This window comes from Mirounga leonina, unplaced genomic scaffold (genome assembly GCF_011800145.1).
Source record: "Mirounga leonina isolate KUSES-001 unplaced genomic scaffold, KU_Mleo_1.0 Mir_114, whole genome shotgun sequence".
Lineage (NCBI taxonomy): Eukaryota > Metazoa > Chordata > Mammalia > Carnivora > Phocidae > Mirounga > Mirounga leonina.
The window spans coordinates 47041586-47062034 of NW_023270265.1; the positions used below are offsets into that span (position 1 = coordinate 47041586).

General features: G+C 53.8%; 1 protein-coding gene across 9 annotated transcripts in view; it reads right to left on the reverse strand.

Moving 5' to 3' along the window:
• The window catches only part of CTBP2 (C-terminal binding protein 2), a 157883-nt gene that overhangs the window by 30899 nt on the left and 106535 nt on the right, over window positions 1-20449 (reverse strand). For 8 of the 9 annotated variants that reach the window (XM_034985886.1, XM_034985900.1, XM_034985850.1 and 5 more), the window contains one exon: window positions 18136-18295. The exons of the other annotated variant lie outside the window; for it this stretch is intronic. In XM_034985886.1, coding sequence (XP_034841777.1) covers window positions 18136-18193 — 58 coding nt within the window. In that variant the 5' untranslated portion in view covers window positions 18194-18295. The remainder of the gene's footprint in view (window positions 1-18135; window positions 18296-20449) is intronic. 9 annotated transcript variants of the gene reach the window in all.

Sequence of the window (20449 nt, forward strand, 5' to 3'; positions counted from 1 at the left end):
AGAGTCTTGGCTGAGTGGCCTCAGACAAGTCCCCTTCCTGCCCATGGGGCTGGAATTTCTTGGCCATGGAGGTATAAAACAATCTGCAAGAAAAAAAAAAAAGCCAGGAGATGCCCCAGGGAGTCACAAAGCGGCAGCCCTGCCTCGCAGGCTGTGACTCGTGCACACAGGTCTTAGCTCCCTCGTGCCACCCGGGGCCACGTCCTCACCCTTGGCCTGCTCATCGTGTCCACAGTCTGGTGGCCGCTCTGGAGTTTGAGCTCAGCCCTCAGCCCTTCCCTCCAGTGCACACCGTGTCCTTAGCCGTTCCCAGCCGTCCCAGGCTCCCCGAAGGCCCCCGTGTGTGTCCCCCGTTTCATAGGGCTGCCCCCCCAACCCCCGACAATACCCCAGGCCACGGTCTTACACACTTGTGGGCATCGAACGTCTGCCCTGGGGCCTGGCACACAGCTGAGCCAGAGCCAAGCTCCCAGGTGGCCTCACCCGGTCTGTGCTCCGTGTTCAGGGGCTTAAGGGTTGCCCTACTTGCTCTCTACCTCTCTTCAGTCAAAGGGCAAGATCTTGCCAAAGTACAGCTCTTCAGCAGAAGGGCTGATATCATCACCCTGATTCCCCGCAGGGCCAGCTCAGGGTCATGGTCCCTAATCCCCATTCCACCCCTCCCAGGCTGGCTCTACTTTCCGGTAGGGGATGGGTGTGATCGGCTGGCTCTGGGTGCCTTTGGGGCCTTGTGGTGGCCTCTCTCCCGCCTGACAGTTCAAGTCCTCAAGCCCCGTGCATCGCCCCTCTGTCCTCCTACCAGCACCAACCCTCCCGTGCAGAGGGTCCCTCCAAGAAAGCCAAGGACAGGGAAAGAATCCCCAGGTGTGCATGCGCCCAATCCTCCATTCTGATTCTGAGGAGACAGGAGTTTTCTCCTAACCCAGGAGGCCAGGTGCCCACACCATGTGTGGGCACCTCATCAAACGCCACCACACGCATGACCAGCCCCGATAACCGGGAGCACGGTGACAACCACCCGTCTCCCCACAGCCCCAGCGCCAACGGGCCTTGGATGTGCCCTGAAAGGTCCTTGGGCAGTGGCCCCAGCTATTAGACGGGGATCACAACACTGAATGAAACCAACTGCATCCAGAAAAATGCCTGGAAGGAAACAGACCCCCAGACAGAGCAGGCCACACGGCATTTCTCACTTGAAACCGTGAGCGCCGGCTGCGTTCGCGGTGACCCCCGGCGGGTGCTGTGCCCTGCTGTCTTTGGGGAAGACGAAAACCCGGCCGGGCTGCAGGACTGCTGTTGACAGGATGAGCCCCGCTGTGCGGTCACAGACGGGCTCCACGTGGTGCGGGGGAGGGGGCAGCGCTGGGCTGCAGCCACGGCTGGAAGGTTCTGCGGCTTGCGCCACAGTCAGCCAGGTCAGTGTGTAAGGGACAGCAGGCCCACCGGATGCCGACGCTCACCCAGGTCTGATGCGCAGCTAACCCCCCGTCACATGGGGGCTGGCGGGCTGCACGGAGGGCCCTCTTCATCTGGCCGTCCCCAACTGCCTGGTCCATGGGCTAGCAAACAGCCTATTATTTCCACCCATGAAGCCAACCAAGGTGAAGCAGGTAGTTCACGGACCGAGAAAAGCAAGTAGGTGTTAAAACACCCAAAGCACGTCAAAGTAAAACCAGGCACTTTTAAAACCAAACACACAACCCACTGGAAACCTACAGATTGCCTCTCCCAAGAGGGAGAAGAGAGTCGCCTTCTCGAGCGTTCCCTGCCCCTCCAGATCAGAGGGGAACGTCTTGAGTTAGGTGAGGACCAAAATGAACATTAACTCATGCTGGCTGTGCGACCAATGACCGTGATGGCCAGAGCTGGATTTGAGGACGGCCACCCCCCAGGTCAGCCCGCCAGCACAGGCTAGTGGGGGCTGCCCCACGGGAGCTGCGGGTTCCCAGACTTTAGGGCCGCGGTGCTTCCCTTCAGCGTAAATGCTACCCTCCCGGGGGCAAAGCGACCACCTGGGGCTTGGCGATGGGAGCCAAGACATCCAAATCTGGCTGTGGATGCTACCCCCCCAAATGCCAGTTCTACAGGCTGAAAGCTCTGGGAGACGAAGCCAAGTTCCTACCCCCGGGTCCCCGACACCGCTTCAGGGGGAGGGTCAGAATGACACACTGAATGTAGCAGAAGGATCGAGGAGGAGAACGAGCGCTACGAGATAGATCATCTGACAGAGAAATTTATTTGCTGGCAGACTTCCGACTGCAGGCTTCCTTGGCCCTGGCTGGCTGCCACGCAAATGAAACAAAAATCAATATCCTTTGGTCTGCAAAACAGTGTGTTAACAATCATACTCCAAACAACTTAAATAATACCCCTCAACCCCATACCCAAATAACGGGGAATGTTTCTGTATAGAAGGCAGCGCAAGATAAACAGAAGAAAGAAGAAAATAAGGCAATTTTACAGGTCCTCCTTCAGCAAAACCTTTCCAGTACTTCAATGAGGAGATAATCTTTCTGTGATTATGACCAAACCCTCCCGTTGCTTAGCAACACATAATTAAGGAATATGTTTTCAGATCCGTTTTGCAAGCCCGGCCATTATCAGATGAAATTACTGGAGCAACAAATGTCATTGCCATGCAAATTAGTTGGTTGCAAAGAAGGAATGTTTGCGAGGGAGAAGGTGCATACGCTCTGCGCCTCTGCGCGAGCCCATCTGAATTTCTCCTGCCGCACGTTGATTAGAGAGAGACGGTGGGGGGGGAAAAAAAAGTCAAATACATTGTATGTATGATCAAACTTAAAAAAAGCCACACTAGCCATTTCAGCCGCCTGGTAGCCACGAGGTCAGCAGCCTCACAAATGCGATAGAAGAGCCAGTTACAGCCCCTCAGGGTTTCAGGATAAAGATCCCACAGCTGACGAGGGGGTATTTTCAAAAAGGTACATCTTATTTTTCACACCAGTCCCTCTACCCGGGAGTTCTAGTTATTCAGAAAAAAAATTCCATTTGAAAGGGATTCAGCTTTCTAAACTGGGGCGGCAAGAAGAAAAAAGGAAAAAAAACTGTCGTCAGTAAAGATTTGTCAGTAAGTTGTCAGTAAAGATTCTACAGTGAAAACACAAAGTAAGTGTCGTTCAGAGAACGTCCACCTGGAATTTTACCCACAATACCCAAGGAAACACATGTAATAAATTATACTTGTCTTCTGTTTTGAAGAGAACCACCCAGGACGGTTCTTTCTTTCTTCAACTTGAAAATCTATTGTTACCTACAAGTAAACAGAATTCCCAACTGTACTTCCCAAAATGAGACTACGTCTGTCTTTGAAACAGGGAGTTCTAAGGGATTTCGTCATCTTGCTTTGTTTAACACACAAGCCTGGGAAGCAGACCCGATTTTAGCCCTACGGTGGTTCCAGCCTCGGATGCTACGCGCAGACCCTTCCGGAGGTGCGTCTCCACGCTACAACGCACTTCTCGTGGCAAGTGAGTGATGCACAATTCGTGGGAGGCCCTGGATAAATACCCTCGCCTTCTCCAGAGCCACAGAAGGTGAACTGGAGAATATGCCACCCCCCATGAGCCGATGGTTTCATGCTGTTCTGACGATTTCTGGGCTTCTCCCAGAAATACACTGTGTAAATACAGGGAGAGTCACTAATCGGCTGGGGCCGGACCAGAGAAAGGGAAGCCATGCGGCTATCCCCGTGGGTCAGCCTGAATGGCAAATCCGTCTCACCCAAGAGAACCTGTATCGATTGGCTAGCTGGCTCCGTGGGAGCGTGTGTGTGCATCAGGGTGTAGGGTCTGGTCTCTCCAGGCATGACAAGAGAGCAGCAAAAATGTGAGGACCCACTGTCCTGTGCTCAAACCTCTGCCCGCACCATCCCCTCAACGTCCCAAGCGAGTAAGGGCAGGGAGGGTTCATTACTTGGTTCCGGAGCAAGCATGGTAGACACGATGATGGGGGCCCCCGTCCGCCGGGCCACCTTCTGGTAGGGCGGTTGAGGAGTGTGGAGGCTCTGGCTGGCTGGCGGCAGCGTGGCCGGCTCCATGGGGACACTGGGCTTCCGCAAGACCTGGGGGCTGCCATGGGGGCTGGGCAGGGGAGACGCGGCCACGCCGCGCTCCCGCTTCAGCAGCTCCATGGGCACCGTGTATGCTGTGGAGTAGGCGGTTCTAGGGCCCGGGTGAAGGGGGGTGGCGGGACCTGGGTGAGTTAAGGCCACCCCGGCCTGCGGGGGGTATGTGGGGCCCAGCCGTGCCGTCAGGGCGCAGGGGGTGGGAGAGCTGTACCCAGAGTTGGAGGGGAAGTGGGGGGCTTGGGCGCCCCCCCCCGGGGCAGAGTAGGTGGCCGCCGTCTCTAGGAGGTGCTGGGATGGTGCGCTGGAGGGGCGGCGAGCCAGGTCTCCCGCGCGGGGGGATGGCGCCTGCAGAGGCCCCACGGGCTGGGGCTGCAAGGCCGAGGCGCCCAGCGAAGACAAGTCACCGTGGAGCTCGCCGCGATGGCTGAAGCTGCTGGAGCGCATCCGGGACGAGGGGCCCCCCCGGCCCTGCCTGTGTAGCTGCATCTCGGTCCTGCAGGTGCCGGCCAGGCGGCTCAGCACGCGGGCCTGGCCCAGGTTGGGCGCGACGCACTTGATGTCTGCGTCTTCCATGGTGGCCAGGACGGCTGGAGAGTCGAAGCCCTGCTGCAGCAGGGCCACCAGCGTGGCCTCCGCCACCCCCTCAGCCCGCAGGAGGGCCAGGAACTCGGGCAGTGTGCTCCTCCTGCCCCTGGGCCCCTGGAAGGAGAACAGGTCCGCCTCGTAATTCTCATCAGCCGCCAGAGAGGAGGCATTGCTCCGGGCAGGCCCGTAGCCGCGGTTCAGGGTTCCTGGGGCCACCCCTGGGGTGCCGTCCGAGGCGCTGGCTGCAGCGGGGTCCACAACCAGGCAGGTGGGGGCCGCCTGCCGGGCGGGGGCAGAATCCACGGGCCTCTCGCCGACGTCGTTGTAGAGCTGGCTGGCTGGGTAGGCGGGGGCCCCGGTGGCGTACCTGCCGACGGCCAGCTCCCCTGCACACCGCGTGGGCGACGGGGCCCGGCTCTGCGTCCGCGGCCCCTGAGCCATCCCTCTACCCGCCGGATCCCGGTACAGCTGCCCAGCCTCCTGCAGGGCGGGGACGCGGCCTTGCACCTGATCCCACGACATCCTGCTGCCCGTCACTCCGTAATCAGGCAGCGACCGGCCAAGCCCCGGGTCGCGGGGGTGGCGAGCCTCCTTGGGTGCCCGGGCGGCTCCAGCCGCGTCGCCGCAGTAATCCCACGGCAGTAGGCCACCTCGGCCAGACATCACTGCCTGTCTGCTGTCGTAAAAGGCGAAGTCGGCGACTGGGCTCTTCCTTCCAGCGACAGAGTTGAAGAAGGCCTCCCGGTAGAGGTAGGGCTCGACGGCGCCCTGTGGCTCGTACCAGGGTCCCGCGGTGCCGCCGTCCGCCAGGGAGCTGCTCCTCGCCGGAGCCTTGGCCACCTCCCAGGGGCCCTCGTACCACCCGGCCGCATCCCAGCTCTGGGACCGGCCAATATGGACCTGGCGGCTGGGGACCGGCATCGGGAAGGAGGGATGGCGGCCGAGGCAGGGGAGGACGCCGGTCTCTATAAATCTTCAGTTACACACATCACAACAGACCCGCTGCCTTCTAGCCCTTCCCAGACGGCAGAAAGACCAACTGGGGGTTTTCTATTTCAAAGTACGGGCTGAATTATTAATCCCCCGAAACATTAGTAGACAAAACACAACTCACGGTAACTTCGCCTCACTCCCTGATGGCAGCACCAGTCCCAGAAAGGAGGCTGTGCCAGGCTTGCCAGCCCCCCTCCCTCCCGGGGAGTGAGCTCACATGGACCTCGGCTCTCTCAGCGTGGGGATTAGGAGCTAAATAAAACCCCTAAAGCTTTTGTTCCATGTGACATCTCGTTAGATGGAAGAACACGGCTGAGGGCTCCAGCCAGGCCTCTGGACCCACTACTGGCAATTACTTTCACACCGAAGCTCTGGCTTATCTCCGCGGTCCTCACCAGGATACTTTTGGGATGAGCACTGCCTCCCCCTCCTGCCGATGCCTCCCCCCACCCCTGCCCATGATGGCCTAAAAGTGACAGAAGGAAAATAGGAAAAGACCGCTTTAATGTCAATTCAATCTTAATCCACCCTGATGAAATGTTAATCCATTGCACACAGCTAAGAACAAATTAAATGTGAACAGGCAGGCAGGATAAAATGGGGGTGGGGGGAATCTCATGCACAATTCTAGAACACGAGGTGCCCTGAGAAATGGGCCAGGTCTGCAGCCAGATGCTCTGAGGACTCTGGTTACCAATCAAATGAGTTACATAGCTCAAGTCCAAATGGATTCTTTATTACTGTAAAACACAGATTCCCTTCATGCTGCCAGGCATAAACAAACAAAAAACACCTCTGTGTGTAATCTAGAATTTACCATTTAAAAAAATTTTTTTTTTAAGATTTTATTTATTTGATAGAGACATAGCGAGAGAGGGAACAGAAGCAGGGGGAGTGGGAGAGGGAGAAGCAGGCTTCCCGCCGAGCAGGGAGCCCGATGTGGGGCTCGATCCCAGGACCCTGGGACCATGACCTGAGCCGAAGGCAGACACTTAACGACTGAGCCACCCAGGTGCCCCTAGAATTTACCATCTTAAGACTGCCACAGAAGTCAACGACTAAACCCCAACATTATGAAGCAAAACCGGGAAGTGGTTGCAACCGAGGTGTGCCTCCCTTTAAATCTGTTCACAGGGAAACCGTCATTCCAGCAGGCTCGGGCTGGCTTAGATTTTGCAGACGGTTTTCCAATCTTCCTATGGATTAAGAGTTTTACCTCCCTCACTAGGGGCTTTGGGTGCAGTCATGCAAACAACAGCAGTTATTTAATCTAGATAAAGGAACGCCCCAATCAGGAGCAATAGAACATTTCCTAATAATAAATATCGAAGGGTCCGAGAGAAGCAACACTGCAGACTAAGCAACAGGTTCCGCTCCTCCGACCGTGGGAGTCCCGGGGCACAGAACTCACAACAGAACAAAAGCTCGTGATCGCGGTGTCCAGTGCGAACGTTTAGAACCGAGATCATGTGCCTATCTGCAGCCGTGAAACCCAAGAGTGGGGTCTTCACCCACATCTCTCTCAGTGTCGGATTCAATCAGAATCTTTCACTTAAAAATCCCAGTTGCTAAAAAAACTTGTTTGACCTGAGTACTGAAAATTTACCGTGGGAGAGGAGAGTAGGTACAAATCCATTTGCAGGAACTGGAGGTACATGGTAATGCAAGACGGGTTCAGGGGAGCCCGTGCTCCACCCCATCTCCCTGGGTCCTGATGAACACACATACTCAACTTGGGACAAGCTCTGTTTAAACCAGCACTACTCCCCCAAAGCTGGAGCTCTGTGGCCTCCCACTGACAGATGAGGAACCGGCGGGGATGCAGCCCAGGACCCCAGGCTGTTACTTGAACACCACCGCCCCCATTTCTGACTCTAAAATACCAACAAAGCCTCGAGTTATCTGGAAAAATTCCCTGGCAGGCGGAGAGGAGACCCAAATCCTCCTCCACCTCCTGGGATGCATGGGAAGAAAAAAAAAACCCACAAAACTAACAAGCCACACTGCCAAATGCTGGGTTTCCACGTATAAAGGACGGCTGCTGGCGCCGATTTCTGTGTTTCCTCTGCTTGTACAAGCGCTCCCAGGGGCTGAAAGGCCTGGCTGGGCAGGGGCCCGAGGGAACGGGCCTGGCCACACCAAGACAGCAGTTCCGCGTCTCACCAGCAGCTGGAGGATGTGCTCACTTAGAGGATACATCCAAATGGACAGGAGGATGTTACAGAGCCCCAAACCAAATGGAAACAGCGCTATCTGGTTACAGGAGATCGTTTCCCGGTGCGGCCGGCCTGGCCCACCTCGCGCATGTTGTCCCCTCCTCTGGGCGCCGCTCAGAGCTTCCTCCCCTCTGGAGAGGAGCGGGCTGGGGAGGATGCAGCGTCTCACCGGGGACCCGTCTCAGAAGGAGCCCAGGACACAAACTTCTGGGTCAGGGAGACACACCTCAGCCGTACGCAGATACTCTTGAGCAGCTTCTGCCCACATCTACCTCGTCACCTCTTCCCCTTTCAGTCTTGGGTTTTGGCGCCAAAAGGGGCCTGTTAGGCCCCTCTGGGGAATGCAATGCGCCCCATTGTCACCTCTTCCTCCACCACTGGCCAGAGAACGTGTCTGGCTGGGCAGGATGGACAACCGCAGTCCTTACCCTTCAGAGGTGACCAGAAACCAGGCATCTTTGGTATGACGTCTTTCTTACAGTTTCCTTACTAGAGGATGTCCACCTCTGTGAATGTCTGTACCAGGCGGGCCCTGCTCTAGGTGCTCCGCCCATAAGCAACTCTATAAGCAGGTATGACTATGTCCCATCCTAGATGCTGGCGATGGAGCTTGGGGTGCCCTGCCCAGGGCCATAGGGTGTGGGATGCAGGTCAAACCCCAAAGCTAACGCTCCACTTTCCAGAATCCCCTGCACTGACCCTGGGTAGCTCTGCCCGGTGCTGGAAAAGGAAACCTCTTTAACACAGTAATCCTATTATTTGCTTAAGATTTTCCCAAACTCCCAAGTATTGACAAGGTCACCTATAAAATTAACTACTTGAGTATTGGAAAGTCACTCCTGAACTTGGACTGTGCCAGCCAGCCCTCTAAGTGGGGGGCCGGGGACCCCCTGCCGAGAGCTGATGATGGAAACTGCCTGAGGCCTCGGGTCAGCCCATCTGGCCATTTCCTTTTCTTCCCGTCTTGTAATAAAGGAAACATAACATCCAGTGGCTCTAGGGCTCAGGGGCCCCGCTCATGTTGCAGACACATCCCCTCAGAGGCAGGTGCATGGACCCCGAGAGCTGCCTGCGCAGCATCTCTTTGCAGTGGGGGTAGCTCGAGGGGCTCACCTGGCTTACGCACATCACGTTCACAGTTCAAGTTCTCCAATGGAAGCAGGACTGTCTGGAAGAATGTGTACCCAACCTAAGAAACCACGAACGGGGGGCGCCTGGGTGGCTCAGTTGGTTGAGTGACTGCCTTCGGCTCAGGTCATGATCCTGGAGTCCCGGGATCGAGTCCCGCATCGGGCTCCCTGCTCAGCAGGGAGTCTGCTTCTCCCTCTGACCCTCCTCCCTCTCATGCTGTCTCTCATTCTCTCTCTCTCAAATAAATAAATAAAATCTTTAAAAAAAAAAAAAAAAGAAACCACGAACGGGTTTTTGAGAAGGAGCAGAAGGTGTAATGCCAGAGGTAGGGCAGCAGTGGGGGGCGAAGCTGCACGGTGGGCACCACCCTCTGCACCCGAACGAGGAGGCCCGGGTCTCCCTGCCATCACCCAACCCATTCTGCTTGGAAGCCACCCAAACTCACGCAGCCCCGGCTCCACAAGGCACCAAATATTATGACAGATGTTTTCCTGTGTTAGGTAAAAACACCTGTAACTGGACTCACACTTTCCTAAACACTCTGGCAGATTTTTTTTTTTTTTAAAGCACATTGCAGTCTTTTAGAGAGAGCCGCTTTTCTGAAAATCTCATGTTGGCTAAATAAAGCAAGATGGGACCAATTTCTGAAAGAGCAATGAGTCTCAGAGACTTAACTCTTTAATCCTGCAAAGAGTTTCACTACAGAAAATTGCATCGAGTAAAAAAAAAAATGCCATCTTCTGAAAATTGAGAGAGACACAAGCCAAATTCTCTTGCAGACAAAATGAACCCAAGCGAAAGCTGACCATACAGAATAACCCAAATAGCAACCCCCGGGCTATAAGCAGCACCCACCCTGAGCCAATTCTTCACTTCCCTGTGCAGTGCTGAGAGAGGATCTGGAAGGTTCCAGACGAACAGGGAAGAAAATCAAGGAGGGAACAGCCAGCCAGCCAGCCCTTCCACGGAGCAGTCCTTGGGCGAACCACCAACAAGCACATGTTCCAACCACTACGGTGACCCAGGAAACTGCCTGAAAAGAATGGGAAATGGAAGGCTAGCCTCACATTCGTTCATAAATGAATTCCGTATATATCAGGTAGGAGGTGGAGTCAGCCAATCTGAAGTCTGGACTCACATGAAGGGCGCCGGGTCTGACTGCCCGTCGCTCAACAGCTGTGCTGTTTCCGGCCCGCCTGGTGGCCATCGACGCTTGCCCCTCCTCAGGAGGCAGCCAGGCCCGGCTTTGGGGCATTGCTGGCTGGCCTTCCATTTCTTGGTCCTTCTCTACCCTCGAGGCCACGAGACCACGGCAGATCCGAAAGCGAAGGCAGAAATGAGAACCCCCTAGAAGCTTCCCTGTGCCCGCTGGATCCCAGGACGGAGCCCCAGCAGCGCCCGCACCTCTGCCATCCCCAGGCTGCATCTCCTGGGGGACACTGCGCAAGTGAGTGGGTTACGCGCTGTTTTCCGGCAGAAACCGAGCCAAAAATAGGCCTAGGACATCCTGCTTCCTACTTTTCAATGTGTACAGGCTGTGTTGGTTGTTTTGTTTCTGTCAAGTGTTTTAGAATTTATGTTTAAAAACAGCTTCCTGCCTTCAAAGTTTTCTGTCCTTCTGTTCCCCCAGTGCCCCGATCGAAATAACTTACTTGCCTCATCTCAGTCAGAGGGGGTGGGGGACCCAAGTGCGCTGGTAAAATAGCAGACAGGACCCTGTAGTGGGGTTTTAAGGCAGCCTGCATCCACATCTTCACGAATGCAAAGAGAAAATCAGAATGTCCGGATGTCATTTCAGTCCTCAAAGGAATGACAGCACCGACTCTCCTGGGATACATGATGCACGTTCCCCATTTCTTAGTAGAAAGGTGGAGGCTTCAGATCATCAGTGCACCCCAGACCCGAAATGGAGCCTTGTAACCAAACCAACCTTTCCAAGATCAGCGGTCCTCAAAACGGTCCCAGCCAGCACGTAACTCAAGATTTAGCCATTTCAAAAAGGGAAAACAAAGGCTCGCACGTTGCTCCTGTCCTGACTTCTTAACTAGATTATAAATAAAATGACAGCTGTGTTATGAAAATTAGTTTTGATTCCCACTCATGATGGGGCAAAAAGTCCATTCCTCTTTCAGGATGTGTTTTGGGGGGAGTGGGGAAGAAAGTGTGTGCTGGGACACCAAGCTGGGATACAGGCCTGGGCAAAAAGCCACAGGACAAAAATTACCAGGAAAAGCTGACAACTCCGCACACAAGGTCTGCTCAGGCAGGCGCTAGACGAAAACCACTTCCTTCCTTCCTCTCTGTAAAAAACCTCCAATAACAGCAAAAACCCTGCAAAATCTCAGCATCTCGGGTAATCCCCAACCCAGCCCGACGCTGCCACGCCTCACTCCATCACAATCTGTGTTTTATGTCCCTTCCCCTGTATGGGGTTCAGAACATTCCCAAATTCCTTCCTCTCATCTTTGAGATGCCCTAATCATTTCCATTCACCAGGGTCCAGCTCAAATAACCTACCTCCAGGAAGCTTCTTTCATTCACTCTCTGTCCCTTTGTCCATAAGTCCAAAGAAATCGACCCCTATTAAGGGCAGACCACCGAAATAATCCAGGGACTACATCAACTGGCACAGACAGTCCATGGTTTTCTCACTTAAGGTGACAGAACCCTGTCCCTCCTGACATGTCCTCTTCTCCATCACATGCTTGTTCGTTCAACAGTGACCAGATGGGTGTGACTGCACAGGGCACAGGACTCGATGGGGACAGCCAGTCCTTGCCCTCAAGGCACATACTGGGTGATGGGGGAAAATGACAGGTGTGCGCAGTCACCAGGACGCGGTACCCACGCCGGGGCACAGGCGCTCACCTGGCGAGGGTCCTGCGAGGGTCCTGCAAGGGTCTGTGCACGGCAGGCCCCGAGCTGAGATCAGAGGAGGCCCCTCGGCCCCGCTCTCCAATGCTGCCTGCCAACAATCCACATTGCCTCAGCCTGCCGTGCACGGCGTCAGCACGCGGGCCCCGACGGCCGTCAGGAGATGGTCTGCCAAGACCAACTGCAGGAGGTGAAGAGACCGACTCTCCACCCTGCTTTGGGAATCTGCTTCACCCATTCCAGGGTGCAAATGGGAAGGACCCTCTCGGTACACACACCTCTCCAGCCAGGACATGGGAAACGAGCCCAGGCCCTCCAATGAGCGAGTAACAGGGCAAGAGGGACAGGGAGGAGTGGCGATCCCTCAGAGCAGGTGCACATGGGTGCACAGAACACGCCCCCCTCCGCCCGCGACCTCACCGCCCCGCTGGTGGGGCCAAGCCGGATTCTTGCCTGGACCCGGCTGGGCACCTGAAGCCTCCCCGGAGACCGAAAGCATGCCAAAGACCCCAAGCTTTGTTATATAGCAGGAGCCCCATTGACATCAGGATGTTCATAAAATCACAGTTTGGTGGCCTGAGGGTAAATCAATCAGAAGCAGGAGCCTCATTTCAGTGTATCCCTCGTAGGTTCTGAAAAAGGAGTCATAGTACAAAGAGCTGGCAGCCAAACGTATCCTGGGGTTCTGGTTTCATAGTCCCCTCAAATCCCTGCAACTGGGACCTACCTAAGTCCAGGGACATCCTCCACATTTGCGTGGGGGCACTGTGTGCAGGTCTCTGGCTCTGCAAAAGCCAGGACTGCTCTGCTTGCCCTTGGACCTACTCCAAGGAGACTAGGCCTGGGTCTGTTGGAACCCTGGTTCCTGTGAGGTGCTGACTGAGCCCGAAAGCAAAGAGCCTTTCCTCAAAGGTGCTGTGACCAAATGAAATGCACCCAGAGCAAAGCAGGCTGGGGGCTCTGGGGCACCCGGGAGGTTTGATCCCAAACCCGGACAGAGACAGTGCTGCCAACCTGAGGGAGGGCAAGATCCACTGTGCTGGGAGAGAGGGCAGAAGCACCAGCCACTAGCTAAACACCACACCCCCACACCCCAGGTGGAAACGGGCGGCCCTGACACGCTGCTCGTGGAAACATGGGGAGTTAAAAGAAATCCGGCAGCTGCAGCGAGAGAGTCCACTTGGTGAATCAAGTGCAAAGAGACGCTGAAGTCTGCATTTTACAGGTGAGTAGCAATAGAGAAGAAAACACTTAACCTGATTCTCATCTGCAGAAAGTGAGGGCCTGACTGAATGTGCGCAGTTCTAGGAACCCAATCCCTAGCTGACAGACAGCGGGCACCCCAGGGGAGGAGCCATGACCAGATAAGGGAAAATGTGGATTTTTATCCCTTGCAGATAACTTCCATTAAGCTTCAACTTGACCACACTCCCTTCCTTCACTGATCCTTTACATGGAGCACATTGCTGCGGTCTATTTGTCTATGCTTGGAGCTTAAAGTCATGTCTAGTTGACTATTGTATATTTACATAGCTAATGTAATTATCGCTAATCACATAATTACTGGAAATGTGCATAATTGCCTGAGCCAAACATATAATTATAATGTATGGCAACATTATGAATCCCCCTTTTAAAATCCACATTTTGGGGCTATTTAAAAATGGGTATTTATTAGAAACGATCGTGGACTACCTAGAGATGGCGAGCTTCAACACGGTTTCTGTACAAAGTGCTGGTAAGTGCTTTCAAGACCAAAACAGGTACAACAAAATAGCCTACAAATAGAAGACGAAGTGATTCTGGTCTGAGTCTGCTGACTCCTCTCTATCTGTAGGGAAATACCAGCCAGTCCCACTCTATGGGCTCCCGTGGGTGTGAGCAGTGGAATGAAAGCTGCTGTGAGGGAAGATCCCCCAGGCGCCCCAATGCCTCTACCACCTCAGCCATCTGGAAAACCTGGAGGCTCGGAGACATCTTTGCTTCTAGGATATTCTGGGACCATGAATACACTTTCTTAGGGGCACGCCACATTGAGATGTAGTACTCTCTCACAGTGACACGCTCATCCCATTGAGAAGAGGAGAACGCCACTGAAGGAAAGTCTTCTTTTACCTCATCTGTGCAACATCTTCTGACTCCTCCTTGGTGAGGAAACTGACATAGAAAGACTCCCAGAGGGCGCCTGGGTGGCTCAGTTGGTTAAGCGACTGCCTTCGGCTCAGGTCATGGTCCTGGAGTCCCGGGATCGAGTCCCGCATCGGGCTCCCTGCTCGGCAGGGAGTCTGCTTCTCCCTCTGACCCTCCTCCCTCTCATGCTCTCTCTCATTCTCTCTGTCTCAAATAAATAAATAAAAAATCTAAAAAAAAAAAAAAAAAAAAAAAAAGAAAGACTCCCAGAATGTAGAACTACTCCTGTGTTCAACGGATAGCAGTTGGTCTCTATTTTCCCCATGTCCATGCAACCAGCCCACCTTCTCACCTCCTTCTACCTCTATGCTCATCATGAAAATATCCTAGAGACAAGACATGTTGGATAGGATGGTTTATTTAAAAGGAGGTTCCCATCATTCACTTTTCTCCTATAGAGGAAGGGGAGAGTCCTCTCCTGAGTTATGTTACAAAGGGGGTGCTAATCACAGCTCAACTCATGCAATCACCAAGACCATTTTTCCACGTGTGTAAGACGTTCCAACAAAATAAAGTAAGATGAAATATCTACATTTTCCAAATTACATTCTCCATAGCCACAGCAAAGGATGGTGTTTAGTGATTTATTCTACCATAACCCATAATAACGTGTTCTAACAAAAAGTCATCAGCAAAGCCATTCTGGTATATTACCCTTCTACAAACCCAGAAAATGCTTTCCAGAAAATGCTCTTCTGGGCTACTTTTTCAATACTGAATGATAGCAAGCCCTTTCTCTGACCAACAGATATTTGGGGCAAAATTACACCAGCTCTGCCATGATGTAGTAACACAGTGAAACTCTGATGGTGCAATTCGCAAATGCAATGTATCAATTATGCCAGCAAACTTAACAGAGTGGGAAACCAAGACCTAAATTATACACCAAAAAGGGGAGATGGCAGCCTGGCCCTGACCAGTGCCTGTTTTCACACCCTGCTCCATAAGAATTCTTACACAACAGCACTCTAGGACTGTTTGATATCAGGCATTAGTAAGAGCAGAGAACAAACTATAAATATCAAAATAGAGCGGTCACTTTAAAAAGAAAGATTAAAATCTGGCTTTTAAGTCAGCTTGAAAGACCATTATTCCAACTGATTTGGATGGAGTCCCAAAGACCGGCTGGTGAGAAGCAAAGCTATACTCTGCTCTGTGCTTAAAGCACGACAGAAACATCCCATGGGGGTGGGGGTGGGGTGGGGGAGGGAAATGAGAAGGTGCAGCCCGAGTCCGATTCTGCCCTCTACCCTGTTTTCCCTTGGCTTCGACTCAGAGCCACAAAGGGCAGAGTGGCTAGGAGTGGCCACAGGGAGACCTTGAGGTTTCCAGGAGGAAGAGGCTGGGCCTTGGAAGGCAGGCAGGAATTCTGGAAGCAGCATCCGTGCAGGGATAATGCTCAGATTCCACCAGACTGGCTAGGCTGGAGCAAAAGTGTTCATTAAAGTGAGGGAGGGGGAAGGAGTGGGACCCAGGAGGGCCTGTCTGGCATGGGATCCCACAGCCGGGGTTTGTGCTGGGGTCTTGAGGTAGGCGGGAGGACAGAATTCTGGAGATTTGTTCCCAGAGACCAAGAGCCGAGATGACAAAGTTCCTATGAACCCAGAGCGGCTACAACAGAGCAAGGCAGCTTTCATGCTTTTAATCAAAAAAATCAAAAACAAGGAGCTATAGGAAGTCCTGGGGGGCGGGGCGGACATTGGCAGAGGGAAGGAGACCATAGTTTGCGGGGCGTGATGGACGTTCTAGAAGAATATTAAAGAGCGGTCAGCTCGGGTTTACAGAACAGATACTGGTAACAGTCAGAAGCCAGAGATGCAGACGCATGAGGCCTTCAGGAGGAACTGAATCCACGGAACTGATCTGAGAGAAAGACCAGATAAGCAACAGCAGACTGCCCGGGTTCAGGGGCACACAGACCGACTGCTCTGCGCCTCACTGGTCGCAGCTGGGAAATGAGCACCACCTGTCCTGGCCCGAAAAACCTGCTAAGTCGGTGCCTCAACACGAGGGTCACAAACGAACCACCTTACAGCAGCTGTTACCCAGAACGGGACAGCAAGCCAACGTCTGGGATCGTGGATTACAAGTAACACCCGAGTAAGTGAATTTCACATGTCTGTCTTGATGGCACCTACTGAGAAATTTTAAAAATGGTAGCCGCAACCAGCTCAGGAATGTCATTCACGGATGAAGCAGATACTGAAACTTCAGTTATAAAAAGCGGGTGGGAGGTCGATGGATCATGCTCAGGACAGGGGGTCTGAAAGAGCCGTCAATGGTTTTGCCCTTGCGGACAGCCCTAACAATATAGAGGGGAAAGGCCACAGGCTCCCCAATCCCATTCTCGTCCCCGATGGGGTACGTCTAGATAAATCCTGGGATCCTGGGGTGGGGTGGGGGTGGAGGCAAAATCAGCACACAGGCATTCTGCCTACGAGCCTTGGAGAGTTGATTCACTAAGTTTTCCGAACAGTAACCTAAAACGAAGCACCTTTCCACCAGAGGTGAGAAGTAAACTGAATAAATCCCCACAGGATCGGGTGAACCCAGATGGTGGGACCCGACCAACCAAGCAGTTCGCCTGGGCTCTTCAAGGAGTGTCAGTGCTTCTGAAAGTCAAAAAGGCCAAGAAAAAATGTTTAGACGAAGGGGACCAAGGAGACATGGCAACTAAAGGGGTCCCTTGATGAGTTTCTGCACAAACCAAGCAGCTGGAAACAGATGCACGGGGAAAATGAAAATAGGCGGTCTGTATTAGAGAATGCTGCAGTGAGGTTCAGTCCCCTGGGCGGGGGGGGGGGGGGGGATTATGGCACTGTGTTTACATCAGGAGAGGTCCTAAAAGGGGACACATGCCATAGGTCCTTGGGAATGAACTGCCACATCTTCAACTTTCGTTTTGATGGTTCTGGAAAGTCCACCCATCCATTCACATACACACACACACACGTATCACTATCTGTACATCTATAGGAAAGCAAGTGACAGCAAATGTTCTCAGCTGGTACATGCAGTTGAAGGGAGTCTCAGTGTCCCTTCTAGTCCATCGATCTTTCTGTAGGTTTCAAACTTCTGCCATGTTTAGCAAAACCTTTAAATCCCAAACCCCTGACACGGCAGCAGAACCCAGGGCTGTGGGAGGGCCAGTGAACTGGTGTCACGGAGCTCTTGCCGGGCACACAGTCACCCGGTACAACATGTCCTTGATGCCTCCACCCCGTGCGGCTGGACCAACCGTTCCATGTGCGCAGCTGGTGGTCCAAGCAGAGTGCGAGCGCGTACGGGGTGGGGGAGCTGCAGAGCCCACCCTGCCGGGCGGGGGTGGTGGGGGGCTGTCCTCTGCAGCCCCCATCACAGACCCTGCAGCCAAGTCACCAGTCACAAGGCTGGGCCGACCCAGTGGGCAGCGCGGCCATGGCTGCCAGGAGCACTCAACCCCACGCCCGAGGCCGTGCGCTCTGGATTTCTTCCCGCTCCCTGATTAGGAGGGGATGGTGTTTAATCAACATCTCAGAGGTTCGTCCCCAGGTTTCCATTAGATTTTAATTATGTTTATTTTTCCTTTCATGAATAAAACACTTCCAGACATTTTCAAAGATACCAGGGATGTGAACACATAATGAGGGGCAACGCTGGGCTCTTCAGGAGTATCTTGGAATTCATCACTGGGAATACCTTAATCGGAAACAGATAAAAGTCCAGAACCTCAGAAAGTGAAAAAAGATGGCCCTGTTAGATGGTGTCCTCTCATCTGCAGGGTCACCTTAGGGTGTGCGCAAGAAACAGATGGAGGGCCACTCCCTCCCCAGCTGTCCTCCTAGCCCCACCCCCTCCCCCGGGAGCTGGGCACCCCTGCGCGCAGGTCAGGTCTGGGCCAGGCAGGTCAGGCCCAGGACCCGGGTGGGGGGTGCTAGGGCCGGGGGTGGTTTCTGGCTGCAGTGGGTTTCAGTCTGAACCGGGAACCAGGTCCCCACGGGTCAGCGGTGAGCGGGGCGAGGGTTCCAGGGCGGGACTACGCACCTTTGGTTACAAACCGCCAATCACGCTGGCTCTTACCTTCACAAATTCTGTCCAATCGCTGTCGCTTGACTTTGTGCTTATCCACAAGGGCCATTCTTTATCGAACTTTGCAACTCTCTGATTCAAAAGGCAAAGCGGTCCTCTAAGAACTTAGGGGAACGCGCAGGAGTCTGCGGGCATTACGCCACTATGAACCCTGAAACAAGGAGAAAAGAATCCTTACTCTCTGGACAGCCTGGGGGCAAGGACAACAGGTCAGTCAGGATTTTATTGCCCCTTCCTGCAAGGGGACCTGCCACCAGTGCTCGCTCTCTTCCCTCCAACACGGGAGATGGAGGTGGTTCTAGTCCGCTGTCCCGGTCTCCCACGCTCCGTCTCAGACAGGAAGGGAGCGGACGCATTGTTACTTGCATCTGCAAGCAGTAAATGGCAGCATCTAGAGCTCGTGCTTTTAACTTCAGGGCCGTCCACGCCAACTGCCGACAACCTGAACTGTTAGTAATTCGTACTCCGACGCCAGAGACCACGCTATGGGGCCAGCTGGGCCTGCCCTGTGCTGAACAGAGGGGCGGAGCCTCGGGGGGGACAGCATCAGGGGATCAGGTCCCAGGCCCACTGGCACTGAGATACAGACACCCAGCTGGGGCTGCAGGACAAGTTCTCTCAAGGCCTTCCACCAGGCAGTTTACGCGACTTCCCCCCGAGAGCCGCTGCTCAGCACGACACCTGGCCCTGACCCCACCGTAAGAGGATGGGGCGGGAAGCCACGCGCCACCTAACCACTTAAGCAAAGTGCTGGTCCAGGGCCACCTTCCTGGGCCTCCTTGGCATCTGGAGGGAGCCACAGATGGCATCGTGACGGCCGTGTCCAGGCTGCTGGCCTTGACACCGGGCAGCGGCGACCGGGCCCACGCCCGTCCGCGGCATTTCGGGCAGAAACGAGGGAGGGAGGCTGGGGGGGGGGTAGTGTTCTGGAAGGCTCTGACCATCACTTCCTGCTCATCCAACGTACCAGTTGAGGCCACAAGTCACTATCTGCCCCCCCACAATGTCCGAGCTTTTTTGACTCACTGCTGTGGTCTTATTTTAACAACATGCACACGCACAGAAAAAGTTGTCCTTAGTTACCCAGCAAATGAGGGGGATAGAAGACAAAAGTGAGGCTCCAGGGTTAATAATGAGGATTATTATGTATGGTCATCAATTATGCAAAAACGCTGGGAGTTACTTTATCAAAGGTCAGAATACAGGTCTGACTAGGAGAAGGCAGACTTCCTGGTAGTTAATGGCTTATTTCCCAGCAATGAGGCGCACCCCAAAGATTTATGGCAATAATTACACGATTTTTTTTTAAAAGAGCTAGGAAAAAGCACAATTTCCAATCACATAAATAATTAATGCAACATCCCAGGGATACTAAGCCCTACCCAAACCTGGGGAGTTCCCCAAACCTGCACTGGCCACACCAGACTAGGGAGGGGATGAAGGCTGTCCGAAAGCAAGTGGGTCAACCAACACTTGGGAGGTCCCCGGTGCAGATGTGAGGGACACGTTATAAAAAATTCTGGTTTTGCTTTTACTGGGCTTTAGGAAAGGCACGGAGCGAAAGGGGTTCCTAACTCAAGCAAACTGGAGACAAGAGTCCCAGACAGAGGGACAGCAAGGCCTCAACCCTGCACACGAATGCTGGTGCTCACAAGACACCCACGGGGCGGCCCCGGGCCCCAGAGCTCGGCCTGGCAATTTCCATCCGCTTGGGTCCCGAGTTCTGCTCATCAGGCTGTATTGTGGCCCCTCTCCTCCATGACCGCGTGAAGTCAGAACCTCGTGTTAGCCGAGGGGTGAGAGAATTAATTAGTTAATATTTGTGAAGTGCCTTAGAGATGAAAAATGACAGCATTATCATCCTAGGCAAGCCAGCTTTCACACCCTCCTCCTCCCATTCCCCAAGTGAGGCCTAATCATTCTTTTTGCTTTGCTTTGAATTTTAATTTGTATAATTAGATGGAGTCCTGAAAAATTGATAAGTAGAATCTCGATTATGCAATCAAAGGAAAGATCAGGCATCGCCTTACACAAATAGTCTGCGTCCTATTATTTAAAAAAAAAAAAAAAGAAGAAAAAGGGCAATGGACTCCCACATCTGGGTATTTTTGGGGCTGGGTGTGTGTGTGGGGGGGGTCTCTATGCTGGCCCCTCTGTGGGGCTCCCCCTGGCTGTGGCACCCGCCCATGCTGACAGTGAATTGAGACTCACAAGGCCACCAGGCAGAGCCCGGTCAGGACCTCGTGGCAGTGACCGCTGATTCACAGAGCCTCGTCCCTTTCCCCTCAGTATATCTTTTGAAGCA